This window comes from Beta vulgaris, chromosome 9, assembly GCF_026745355.1.
Source record: "Beta vulgaris subsp. vulgaris cultivar EL10 chromosome 9, EL10.2, whole genome shotgun sequence".
Lineage (NCBI taxonomy): Eukaryota > Viridiplantae > Streptophyta > Magnoliopsida > Caryophyllales > Amaranthaceae > Beta > Beta vulgaris.
The window spans coordinates 6830462-6843945 of NC_079210.1; the positions used below are offsets into that span (position 1 = coordinate 6830462).

Here is a 13484-nt window from a genome sequence, read left to right on the forward strand (position 1 = left end):
TTATGTTCTAGTTTTCGTAAAAGATGTTCTATTTTCAATAAACAAATGTTCTATTTCAACAAATGTTCTATTTCAACAGTAAAATGTTCTTTTTCATAAATGAATTCTTGTAATGTTCCATTTCATCAATAAAATGTTCGTTTTCGTAAATGAATTTTGTAATGTTCCACTTCCACAGTAAAATGTTCGTTTTCGTATTCGTAAATGTTCGTTTTCGTATTCATAAATGTTCTATTTTGTATTGTGGGAGCACAATTCTCATTATGCTCCTGAGAGCACAATGCACGCATTGATTTTGGCCTCCATAAGAGGTTAGGAGTCTCTCAAAAGGAGGTTAGGACTCTTAGCAGACCACCAATTATTGCTTGGTCTACACTGTATTCTTCATGTCCAGATTCTCCATTCAAATTATATGTTACTTGGTCTTCATTTCATCTCTATCCATATCTGATAGTAGATATTAATCTAGCTTAAGTGGTAAAATCTTGTGGGATAGTACTCGAGAGTCGAGACCTAGGATCGAATCTCGTCTACATCACTACGCTTAGTTGTGTCGGAAACGAGTATCCAGGTTCGGCTGAAAAAGTTAAGAATCCATCCCATATACTACAACTCTACTAGAAGTGAAATGGAGTATGAACTGGAATTGAACCCAGAAATTCACAAGTAATCATTATAATAACCAATAAGCATTATACACCTTCGAATGCGATTATCTGCAACATTAAAAACCATAAAATTACATGATTCGATATACAGCATTTAGAATTATATATACACTGTATACATATCTTACGAGCTAAGATTGTTTTAGATATAGTAAAAGCTCAACAGAATTATAGTAAAAGCACCAGGATATACTGCAGTCTGTAAAGTGAAAGGCTAGCTAAGAATTAGTTTTAGATATAGCGGCTGATCAGAAGCTGATGATTTAAATGACCACACCACAACTAAAGGTGGCCGGCAGGCCGCAATCTCGAACCCAGTGATACAGAGAAAGCATGTGTTAGTTTTTCCAATCTTAACATTCACCCATATTAATTTTGGCTGTTTCTGCAACAACTTCAGAGACTAAGTAGTATAAATAGGACGACTTGGAATGAAACAAAGAAACATAAGCAATAAACATTCAGGGGAACTTGCATTCTGAAACAGGGATACATTCAGCAGTAACTACGATTGGTGAAATTTGTAAGACTACTTTTTCATCTTCTTATGTTTATTGTATAAGTTTATCATGTTTTATAGCTAGTTTGATAACAATCATATGTTTTATAGCTAATAAATCATAATGCTAAACGAAGCATATATTCTTGCTCTCTTGAATTTTGTGGTAAATTTATGCTTATGAAGGTTAAGTTGTTCATTTACCTTTCAACTGTTGCAATGGCCATGTTTTAAGCACTATAAATATTGAAAAACACTCGAGGAAGTTAACTTACATAAGCTACCACAAAGCCAAGTTGCATGCTACATATGATTAGTAAATAGTGCATGGGTTGGTACTAACAAGTAGCTAGTCATCATATCTCAAATCAACTTCTTACTGTTCATAATACCTCAAGTACCCTTGTCGGATCCTCAAAACTCTGACATGGTGTGGACACTCAACACTTCATTCTGAGTCAAAATAATGGGCTAATTTTCATGAAATTGCGGAGTTGGATAATTGGATATGTATCTGAGTCCTAGTAAAAAAGGTTCTACTTTTTGTCCACTTCTAGTGAAGATGGCCTGCTGTTAACCTCTATTTCTGACAATATTAATGCAGGTCCTACCTAATTAAGCTCAGAGATATGGCAAACTTGATCTTGAACTATGTCCCTGTGTATGCAATGCTACCAGTAAGCCTTTCATAACGCAATACAAGCATCAGCCTCTTCATTTTAGTCATATTTCAAACAGCAGTGCAATAATAAATTTCTTTTTACTTGTTTTGTGTCAAACAGTTGGGAGTGGTTACTCCAGACAATAACTTTCAGAACCAGGACGACATCAAGAGACAACTCTACAAACTGAAGGAAGCAGAAGTCGATGGAGTCATGGTTGATGTCTGGTGGGGAATAATAGAATCAAAAGGACCTAAGCAGTATGATTGGAAGGCGTATAGAAGCTTATTTCAGGTCATAAAGGATTGTGGCTTGAAAGTTCAAGCAATAATGTCATTCCATCAATGTGGAGGGAATGTAGGAGATGGTGTTTTCATCCCACTTCCTCAATGGGTACTTCAAGTCGGAGATGGGAACCCTGATATCTTCTATACTAACAGGAGGGGTACTAGGAACAAAGAGTACCTTACTCTTGGTATCGATAACGAACCTATCATTGGAGGGAGAACTCCCATTCAGGTAACTACTTTTGGAATATATGTATCCAAAATTGGAGCTACAAGTATTAATATTCAGTATAAATTAGTTTTAGTTATTCATTTTCTATAAACAGCATAAGAGAAAAACACCATAGAATGAGCAAACAGAAGTTCAAATGAGTAAAATATCCAATTTTAATCATCAAAAAACAGTTTTAGTGAGTACAATAAGTGCTGATGATCAGTGAAGACCAATTTTAGCAGTAAATTTGTTTTAGCTTAGTAAAATTCAGATGACACTAATTTCTTATTATAACATGACAGGCTTATAGCGATTACATGAAGAGTTTTAGGGAGAATATGTCAGATTTCCTAGATGCTGGCACGATAGTTGACATCGAAGTAGGTCTTGGCCCAGCTGGAGAGCTCCGATATCCTTCTTATCCACAAAATCAAGGATGGAACTACCCGGGAATAGGAGAGTTTCAGGTGATGTTGAGACTTTCTTTGTTGGAAAAGCATATGCTGTACATGAAGTTGCTGTAGTGTTACATCTTTCAATAGTTCTTCATTCATTAATTAAGTTTCATATGATTCATTTTTGTAGTGCTATGACAAATATTTGAAACAAGATTTCAAAAAGGCAGCAACTGATGCTGGCCATCCTGAGTGGGAACTGCCAGAGAATGCAGGACAATATAATGACAGACCAGAATCAACAGAGTTTTTCAGAAACAATGGGACATACGTCACTGAACGTGGAAGATTCTTCTTGACTTGGTACTCAAATAAGTTACTGATCCATGGTGATCAGATTCTAGAAGAAGCAACTAAAGCCTTTTGTGGCTGCAAAGTCAAGGTTGCAGCTAAAGTAAGTTCATATAGCGCGCGCTCCCAACATCTGATGGCTAGGAAAACTTTATCCTACAGTTAGATAATGTTTTATATCTATATTGATCGATGTGCAGGTTTCTGGGATACATTGGTGGTACAAAGATGGCAGTCATGCCGGAGAGCTAACTGCAGGATACTACAACTTGCGAGACAGAGATGGGTATCGACCAATAGCAAGAATGCTTTCACGACACTACGGGGTTTTAGACTTTACATGTCTTGAGATGAAGGACTATGAACAGCCTGGTTATGCTTCAAGTGCTCCACAAGAGCTTGTGCAACAGGTAAAGACATGAAAACTTGACATGATTAGGAAAAAGAATAAAAGGTTCCTTCACGATGTCACACTAATAGTGGATGCAAAATTTGGCTCATTAACTTGATAAAATACGTTTCAGCAATATTAAGTTGAAGTTAAGCAAATTTTAAGGAAGTTAAGCAAAGTAAGTTGATGAGAACAAAAGCAAATTGCTAACTATGCAAGAGATGCTCTATTGAAACATACTTCCTCCGTTCCATACATAAAAGAGAGAAGTTTTTTACTTATTATGAAAAGGAGGAAGTATATAAGTTCCATAAACCATGCCAAATTCGTATGTACTTTTGATGCGACATAACTATTATGACTTGACCATGTACAAGTGTGGATAATAATTGTGTTAACCTGATTACGTTAACGCTGACATTTAATACATAGTGTTTATAATACAGGCCTAAGATTAGTAGGGGTAGATAACCTGTGATTTGCTACACTGAAATATGCTACAGAGACAGATTACAAAAAATATATAACCTGTGATTTGCGTAGTGAACGGTTAATAGTTAAATCATATTTGCAAATTGCAGGTGTTAAGTGCAAGCTGGAGAGAAAATATAGAGGTAGCAGGTGAAAATGCACTCCCCAGATATGATCCTAATGCTTATAATCAAATGCTGCTGAATGCTAGGCCAAATGGTGTTAATAGAGATGGTCCGCCCAAACTGAAGATGTATGGCTTGACATATCTTCGTCTGTCCAATCAGCTCCTAGATGGGTGGAACTTTGGAGTATTCAAGGCATTTGTCAAGAAAATGCATGCTGATCAAGTAAGTAACCAGCTTAATATCAGTATATATAACTACTTCCTCCGTTTCATATTACTCGCTACACTTCTCAATTCACGGACTCTTAGGCTGTTTTTGGAGAAGAAAGAGGTAGAGAGTAAAATGAAAAGGGACCCATGTGAGAGGACAGAGATAGAGAGAATTTATTGCCTAAAAAGGAAGTGTAGCAAGTAATGTAAAACTCTCGACAAAGAAAAGTGTATCGAGTAGTATGAAACGGAGGAAGTAATATTTTTTGTGGGATAGAACGTGCACTATAGTGGTATTTTTGTAATTTTAACGAGAAAAGTAGAGAGTAAAACTTTCCAAAATACCCCTAATTTTTCACGACAAAATACATGCAATATTTGTCCCACTATTTGCATCACATTGATAAATTACGACAAAATCTTTCATTATTAGTATAATATTCTGTCATTCATTTTTACCAGGCATACTGTTCAAACCCTGAAAACTATGGAAGGCATGTCATACCATTGGAGCAGTCAAAGCCAAAGATTTCATTGGAGGAACTTTTAGAAGCAACCAAACCAATGGATCCATTACCCTTCAACAATGAAACAGATATGAAAGTAGTAGCTTGAGAAGCTTCTACAATGAAGTGAAATAAAATCAAGGCAGTTGGGAAACATGCAACTGTAGTAAGATGTTTTTCAGTTTAAATTGCCAAAAATAAAGATACCCCAGATAGGCTAGTAATAAGGAATCACTGAAAGCTACTTGCTTTGTCGTGGGATCCTATCTGGATGACGTTTTTTTCTTTTTTCTTTTTTTTTTGGTTTTTGTTGATGTTCTGTTTTGTTTTTCAATACAATAAAAGCTCATGTAATGTAAGAAAATTTCAAGAGTGCAATAAAATCTGAGAAGGATATATTATGCATCTGAAGAAATTTTGTTATTAACTGTATTTGTGTTGGTAAAGGAACATATTATGATTTTGTTTCTGATTAGGGAAAGATTGTATACAGTCCATATATGATGATTGATGAATGTGTTAGTGTTCATACTCTAGGAATCCTAAGTAATCACAACCAAGTATATATATGCATCCAGTGAGAATGAATCCTTATATGAGAACATAATCTTATGTGAGAACATATTTATGTTTAGAACATATACAACACTTTTTAGAACATATACAACATTTTTTCAGAACAATAATTTATAGAACATATGCTATGATTTTTAGAACATAAACACGTATTTTTACATAAGAACCTAATCAACACATATACATATATTGATATATACATATTTTTAAATTTTTAAGCTTATGTCCTAAATTATTTCAAGTATGTTCTAAAATTATTTTAAGTGTGTTCTAAGTTTTTCAAGTACTCTATGTTCTAAATTATTTTTAATATGTTCTACATTATTTTAAGTATGTTATACATGATTACAGAACATCCTAAATTAATTTCAATAAAATTTTAGAGCATGTACACCATTTTGTGGAACATATGCACTATATCTCATATCATATATACTAACTTTTAGAACATATATAATACTACATAGGCTGTGAGGCAAACTCATCTTATCTCATCTTATCTTATTATAACAAGCTTTGCATTGCTACTTAGCAATAACTAATCATCATCATCTACCATATCAAATGATCAAAATTATATATCATCAACACAACTATAGCAATTATTTTAGAATACGAATTTTCAAAGTTTAGAACATGAAATAACAAATTTTAGAACATGAAATACAAATTTTTAAAGCATGAAATCCAATCTAAATAAAATCAAACTTCAAAAAAATTGATAAAGAATTTGTTAAACTTGGTAAGAACCTCTCTTGAATTCATGTCGATCACTTTGCTGATTTATATATGGAGAACTTTGTTGAATTATATCTTGAATTTGGTAGAGTTTATTTGAGGAGAGAGAATGGATATTCTTGAGTATGAAAATAGTCATCTTGAGAAAAGAGAACAAACATGAATTCACTCTAAATAAGTTGAATCTTTTATGAAAAATTTCATTGCACTTGTGAAAACTTTGATTGAAGTTGAACTTGGAGCTTCAACTAAGTCTACTTGAGGAAAGAAAATGGGTATTCTAAAGGAGAGATAATTAGTCTTTTAGAGGAGAGAGAGATGAAATAAATTCGTAATTAATGAATGCAAGCTAAAAAGATTGAATTTCAGAAAATTTAATGAAGAATTTAGAAATATTCGTGAAGATCTAGGTTGAATTTGAGTTTGAAACTTTAATGGAGTCTATTTGAGAAGACGACATAATTTAGAACATATCACTTAATTTATAGAAGACTTGCTGTATAAGCACGTGATGCGTGCATCGACAATATTATGTACGAATAGGCATATATTTTTTTAATTTGAAATTATTTTGGTAGTGATTTAAATTATTGAGGTTTTTTTTGTAGATGTTACTATCTTTTTGAACTAAAGGTGGTCGATTTTTAATTGTTAGAAAATTTTGGTCGAGATTTAATAATTCTTTGTCAGCGGCTTTAGTATGGTTCTTTAAAGATTGTAGATGTTAATAAACCATATCGTTTAAACTTTGTAAATGCGAAGTATTATGTTGTCAGAATATATATATCACTAACGTTTTTTAAATTGAAGATTTTAATTAATTTTGTGAACTGATTGTGTCGATCTAGTCAAGTTATTAATGGTGATTGCATATTCCATTTTTGACTTATTCCATATGGCAAGTTGCATTGATTCTAATTTTTAAATTTTTTATAAAAAAATGTTGTTTTACGTTATTAGAGGGTATTTTAGTCATTTCAAATGGGGACACCATAGCTCCTCCCTTGGCTTATATAATAGAGATAGGATGTGTTCTCACATAAGAAACTATTCTCATATAATGGAGGTGTTCTCACAACAGCCCCAACATCTCACCATTCCACTCTCTTTCTCTCCACAATTCTTTAACAACCCGAAGGGCCTCTTCCCCATCAATATGCCTCGAAATGATTTTAAAGCTAGGTAAATTTTTGCACCCAAGGATCTCGCTACCCATATGCTTGTGGTTGCTCCATTTCCTAAGACTCTCCTAGAACCCTTTTCAATCACCTTCCTACCCCCAAAAATAGATCTCCAAGTAAAACTCATATTTGGTGTTTCTTTCGCCTCCCAAAAAAGAACATTTCGGAAAGTATTTGCCTTTGAGAACTTGAGCCATAAGCGAATCCTCACTCCACGCTTGTTTTGCAAGCATAGCTTGGTTGAACAACAACATATTCCTGAAACCCATACCCTCATCTTTCTTTGAGCCATACATTTTTCCCATGCCACCCAACATGTTTTCCTTTCCTCCCCTTTTTGGCCCCAAAAGAAGTGTCTATAAACTTTTTCAATTTCTTTCAAAATACTTAACGGAAGCATTGCATGACATAAGTAGGGATTGCTTGTGTCACTGATTTGATAAGTATCTCTCTCCCTGCTTGTGATATATATTTTTCTTTCCACCCTTTAGATTTTTCCAAATTCGATCCTGAATAAGTTGGAACACTTGTTTCTTAAAGCTCCCAATATACGTCGGAAGGCCTAGATATTTGTCATGCCTATCGACAACCTCAAAAGATAACTTCATCTGAAGCAAATTTTTCTTCTCAAGCTCAATGTTTTGGCTAAAGGACACTTCTGACTTGTTCAGACCTGAAGCAGCTTCATAGGTAGATAGAACATCTAAAACATTTTCAGCTTCATCTTCACTAGCCCTTACCAACAACAGGCTATAATCTGCAAAAAAAAAAAAAATAGGTAGGAGATAGGATCAACTCTTCTTCCAATCTTAAGCCCGTGAATCTTCCCTTTCTTCTTGGAGTCTCGCAATAGGACCGAGAGCCCCTCCGCGCATATATGATGAATAGAAATGGGGACAAGGAGTCGCCTTGCCTGAGCCCCCTGCTTGGCTTGACATTTCTCGAAGGCATTCCGTCTACAAGCACCTTAAACTCATCAGAACTAACACATTTCATGATGTTATTGACATAGGCCCCCAGAAAACCGAATTGCAACATCATTTTCTTCAAATATTCTCATTCAACTCTGTCGTAAGCTTTGCTCATGTCCAGTTTGAGACCCAAACACCCTTTTTTGCCTGTTCTTTTTGTTTTCTCAGATAATGAAAACATTCATAGGCCACCAACACATTATCAATTATTAATCTTCTCGAGACAAATCCACTTTGAGCTTCATGGATAATATCAGGGAGAATTAATTTTAATCTATAAGTGAGGACTTTAGATACCATATTATACAATACATTACACATACTTATTGGTCTAAATTCAATAGGAGACTCACATTTTTTCTTTTTTGGAATTAAAACTATATGAGTCTGATGGATAGAACCAATATTGTCATCATTATTTAAGATGTCTAACACTTTCTCAATAACATCCTTACCCACGACATTCCAGAATTTTTGGAAAAAAATTGGCAGACATACCATCAGGGTCAGGCGCCTTTGTTGGGTGCATGCATTTGACCGATCGCATCATACACTTCTTTGCCAGTGAAAGGGGAAGCAAGAAGCTCGAACTGACTAGTAAAGACCCTAGCATCAACCTTCTCCATCACCTTCGAAGCTTCACCTTGATCACCCGCTGTTAACAGTTCTTCAAAAAACGCAGCAAGGACTTCTGTAATCTGCTTCTCTCATCTTTAAATTCATTTCCCGCCACGTCCTTGATGCTAGCTATGTGATTTCTATCCTGTCTTTGTTTCACCTTAGCATGGAAGAAAGTTGTGTTTTTGTCACCATTTTTCAACCATTCTTGTCTGCTTCTTTGTTTCCAGTACATTTCCTCCCTATTTTCTAGTTCATCCATCCTATCATCGAGAGTTTTCATCTGCACAATTAATCCTCAGTTTGTGCTTCACCCATGAGCATCTCCATTCTACTCCTATAATCCTTCAATTCTTTCATAAAATCTCCAAACTTATTTCTACACAAGCACTAAGACTTCTTGATGTATGGGCAATTTTTGAACACAAATCACCTTCTTTTTCCACGCACTTCCTATAATATCTGCACAATTTTGGTCCTAGAGTCATTTCTTCAAATCTAAACAATCTGCATTTCCTTATTTTCTTTTGCACTTCAACATTACCATTCAAGCACAACAGAATAAGGAGGTGATTTGACTTAAGCAGAACAGAATAAGGAGGTGATTTGACTTACATTTTGACAAATGAGTCACAAAAGAACCTGGGAAAAGATTTCTCCACGTTGGGGTTCCAAAAAATTTAATCAAGTCGTTCTTTTATATTGTTCTCCACACCTCTGTTATTAGTCCAGGTAAAGTCATTCCCCATCTAAGCTAAATCTTCAAAATTGCAAAAGCTAGCTGTTGTCTTAACACCTCCGCATCTTCAATACAGAAGTTAATGCCTCCTTGCTTCTCATGAGACATCATCATCAAGTTGAAATCCCCTCCACATAACCATGGCTCTTCTTGGTCTTCTCGGAGCTGCATCAAAAGCTGCCCCGTTTTGTGTTTTCGGTCATCTTCCGGGTAGCCATAAATACATGTAAAACGCCATCTTTCATGCTCCATATGATCAACCCACACATCGATATGATTATTAGAAAAAGACTTTGTGCTAATGTCCATCATATCACCCCCATAGAAGCGCCAAACCACCACGCCTACACCTTCCTTCCCCTACATAATCTATGGCCACCATTTTTTTAACTTCAATTTTTGTTTTATTTTTTCCATCTCAAGAGCTTTTTGGGATTTTCATTGATCACCAAGAGCCCATGATGTGGGGCCCACCACTTGTTGAACAACAACTTCTATAACTCATTTTTTCGAAGACATAATGGTATCATTCTCCATATATATACTCACTCATGTCATGGTCCTTATCACTCTCTTTCCTTTTCCCACTTATCTGCTCATTCTTTCCGCTACTACTCCCTCCTTGTCCCCTGTTAACTCTCTTCCATTTCCCTTATTGTCTCCACACACCCCTTCCCTAACCTGGCGGCCTTCATTTACTACCAGGCTACACTCACTTCGCTCCCCTCCCAATTCCTCTTGTTATCCCTCAACCAGCTTCACTCCCATATCTTCATGAATTCCTAGTCCATATGTCAGCTTTTCCACCTGCACTTCTCCATCCCCAGCTCAACAACTCCTAATTTATCCGTCACCTTTGTCAACGAAATCTCCTCCCTCCACTTCCCTTCACTCCTCTTCAGTTTTGTTACAAAAAAGCCTTTGCACAAATTGCCTTGTCCACAACCTTTTTCTCCGCATCAAATTCTACCAATCTTCCATGGAGAAGATTTTAACCACTCCCCAAAGTGATTCATCGGCTCTTCTACATCCCTATACTCTTCACAATCTTTGATGCCATGCCCCATCTTACCACAATAAAAACAATAGAGGCGAGGATGTTCATATTTGACATCAAAAGACTCCTCCAAACCTCCCCTTAACTTGACTTTAACCACCTTTACAAGTGGTCTCCTCACATCTACCTTCACCCTAATTCGGATGGACTTATCAATTCCTAACGATCTTGAATTATCCATCACGTTGGCCAAATTTAATCTACCCTTGACAGGAAGGTTGTAAATGCGTGCATCAAGTTTTCGAATGGCTTAACTTCTAGATCAATCTCGCTGAAGACCACAACATACCTATCGGAATGCCATGGTTGCTCATCAAGGACCCTTTGTTTATCAATCCAATGGTGGAATTGAAACATGTATGTGTTTTGATCGATGATAATGATTTCCACACCATGTTTAGGGTTCCACACCTTTGTCATTGTATTTATAAAAGCGCTCACATTTATGTTTCGATCAGTCTAAATCTTCCCAACCAAACTTAATTCAATCCTTGCATCTTCATCATCTACCCCTTCCTCATCCCATTCAATTATTGTATCATTACTTTCTTCGTTACAAAACAATATCTCGGTATTATCTTTTTTTATTTTTCTCGCTAATTACCTTGTTTATTTCGCTACTCGCTTCTAGGCTCTCTTTCTGAGCGATGGTAGCCTTCGCCAGATCCATCGAAGTCACCAATTCCTCCACCGAAGTTAAGAATGCCACCTTCCACCGAAGGAAAACCTAGTCAGGGGACTAAAACCTTACCTTCCCAAGGAAATCTAGAGGGAACTTTTTCTGGGACTTAACAACCAGTTTTTTTAGAGGTGGATCCTTTTGTTTTTTGAGAGGTGGATCCTTTGGTTTTTCCTATACATTACCTAATTCATCTGTAATTGTCTCTCATCTCCTTAATATGTGCGCAAAAAGCAAATAAATTAACTAAAAAATAGAGAGATTATTAAGTTACCCCTAACATATTCTTTATCTTTCCTACCATAAGTGTGTGCATTTGCCAGTATACTCTTTTTGACCTCAAATTTTATTTATTACAAAAATTGTACCGATTCAATATTAATAAAAGTATTAATTAAGACGAATTGAACAAGATCTCACATGACTATAATTTTTCTTATATATTATGAAAAATTTATAAGATTCTTAATTGTGAATAGTGCCAAGATAAAAGTGAAAATAAAAAAAGGAAAAAAAAAGGTATTAACTAGTGATGAGTTTGAAAAGTAATGTTGCAAGTGCACGATGTCTGTTGTTAGCAGATACTAATCGATCCACAAGGAGATGATTTCTATAGATTAAAGTTCAACTATTTTAACTACTTCAAGGCGAAAAAGATATTGAAAATTATTAATAGAGTAAAGAAGACTGAATTAAAGTAGTGATGTATTAATCAATAAAAGATCTACCATGCTTATACCAATCTAATGAGATAAATGACTCAACAATACTTAGGTTTAGGGTAAAGCAATTAGATCAAAGGTTAATCCTACAATTGGATTTTAATACAGTCACTAACATAATCGGATTCACCAATTGTTCTAAGTATCTAGAAGTAAGATCTTTCAAGTCTAAAAATCAGTAGGCAAAGATAAACCATGATGTTGCACAATTATATGAATTAAACAATAATAACAAATAAGTTAAAATTACTCTAATCAAAACTCAAATATCGAGGTGATTTATAATGGCAAAACCAAAGTATAAATATGGCATCTCTCACTCGATCCTAGAATTAAACTAATCACTCATCGTAATAAAGAATAAACTCGTGATCAAAGTAAAGCAATCCATGAAATTGGACAAAATAGAGAAATAATACCGAGTAATCGAAGAACAATGGATAGCGAAATCAAAATATGCACAAAAGCTAGAGTGAAAAGTAGAGTGTTTAATCTAATAAACTGATAATAAAGGATAGTTTAATCGTCATTACTATAAAAAACTATATATAACGTTGTGAAAACTACGAAAAAACACTAAAAAAATGACTTTCCAAGATTCCACCCGGTCAAGCACTTCACTTGACCAATCAGCCGGTCAACCCGCTCGGTCAGGCGCGCAAGCGATTTCTCGCTAAATCCTTCAGAGACTTCACCCTATCAACCAGGTGAATTTCATCCCACTAGGCGATCTTGGCCCCACAAAGCGATTTCGCTCCGTATGGCTCTTTGATTTTCGCCCGCTTCTCTATTCTGACTTCAATATGTCTATCCTAAGCACTTGTCTTACTTCTTAGACTGTCTGTAGGCAAAAAAATAACTCGACTTGCTTTCCATAGCTAAATTAAGATCTTAAATACCTAAAATGCACAATAAAGAATAAAAAAGCATAAAGAAATCCAACAATATCAAGAGTTTGTCTTGTAAGAGACCACCTATTTTTAAATTAAAATTAGGCAATGGTAAGCCCAATATTTAAAACAGATTTAGCTCAATAGTGACTATATTAATTTCTTTTGGTGATTAGTTTAATCCATTTAGTGACTAAGTCTTATTTTTATATTAAAATTAAACCGTATCTTTTAAAAAAAAAATTGCTGTATCAAATCATAGCAAACAATACTCTCAATTTGTTGAAGCACAGACACTCCTTTCTCAAAGATCTTTCTCTCACTAAAATCGAGAGTTCATCTCACTAAAACGTGAGTTACCCCCAGCTGGCTTACAATTCCTTCAGCAAGGAATATTGACCTCAGTGGCTGGCGCTTTCTCATTGGGTGTCTCGCAGTTCACGACACCTGGATCTCCGCATGACTTGCACCTGGCTTTCCTTCGTGATGTGGTAATTTTGTTCTACTCTACTTTTCGCATGGTTTTTATTAT

General features: G+C 35.2%; 1 protein-coding gene across 1 annotated transcript; it reads left to right on the forward strand.

Moving 5' to 3' along the window:
• The first annotated feature begins 1089 nt into the window (after positions 1-1089).
• On the forward strand, positions 1090-5186 carry LOC104903010 (beta-amylase). Its single transcript, XM_010690977.2, has 8 exons — positions 1090-1191; positions 1772-1844; positions 1950-2348; positions 2633-2797; positions 2916-3179; positions 3277-3486; positions 4049-4288; positions 4738-5186. The coding sequence occupies exons 2-8, from the start codon at positions 1797-1799 to the stop codon at positions 4888-4890; spliced, it is 1479 nt and encodes a 492-aa protein (XP_010689279.2). The 5' UTR covers positions 1090-1191; positions 1772-1796; the 3' UTR covers positions 4891-5186.
• Positions 5187-13484: the final 8298 nt, after the last annotated feature.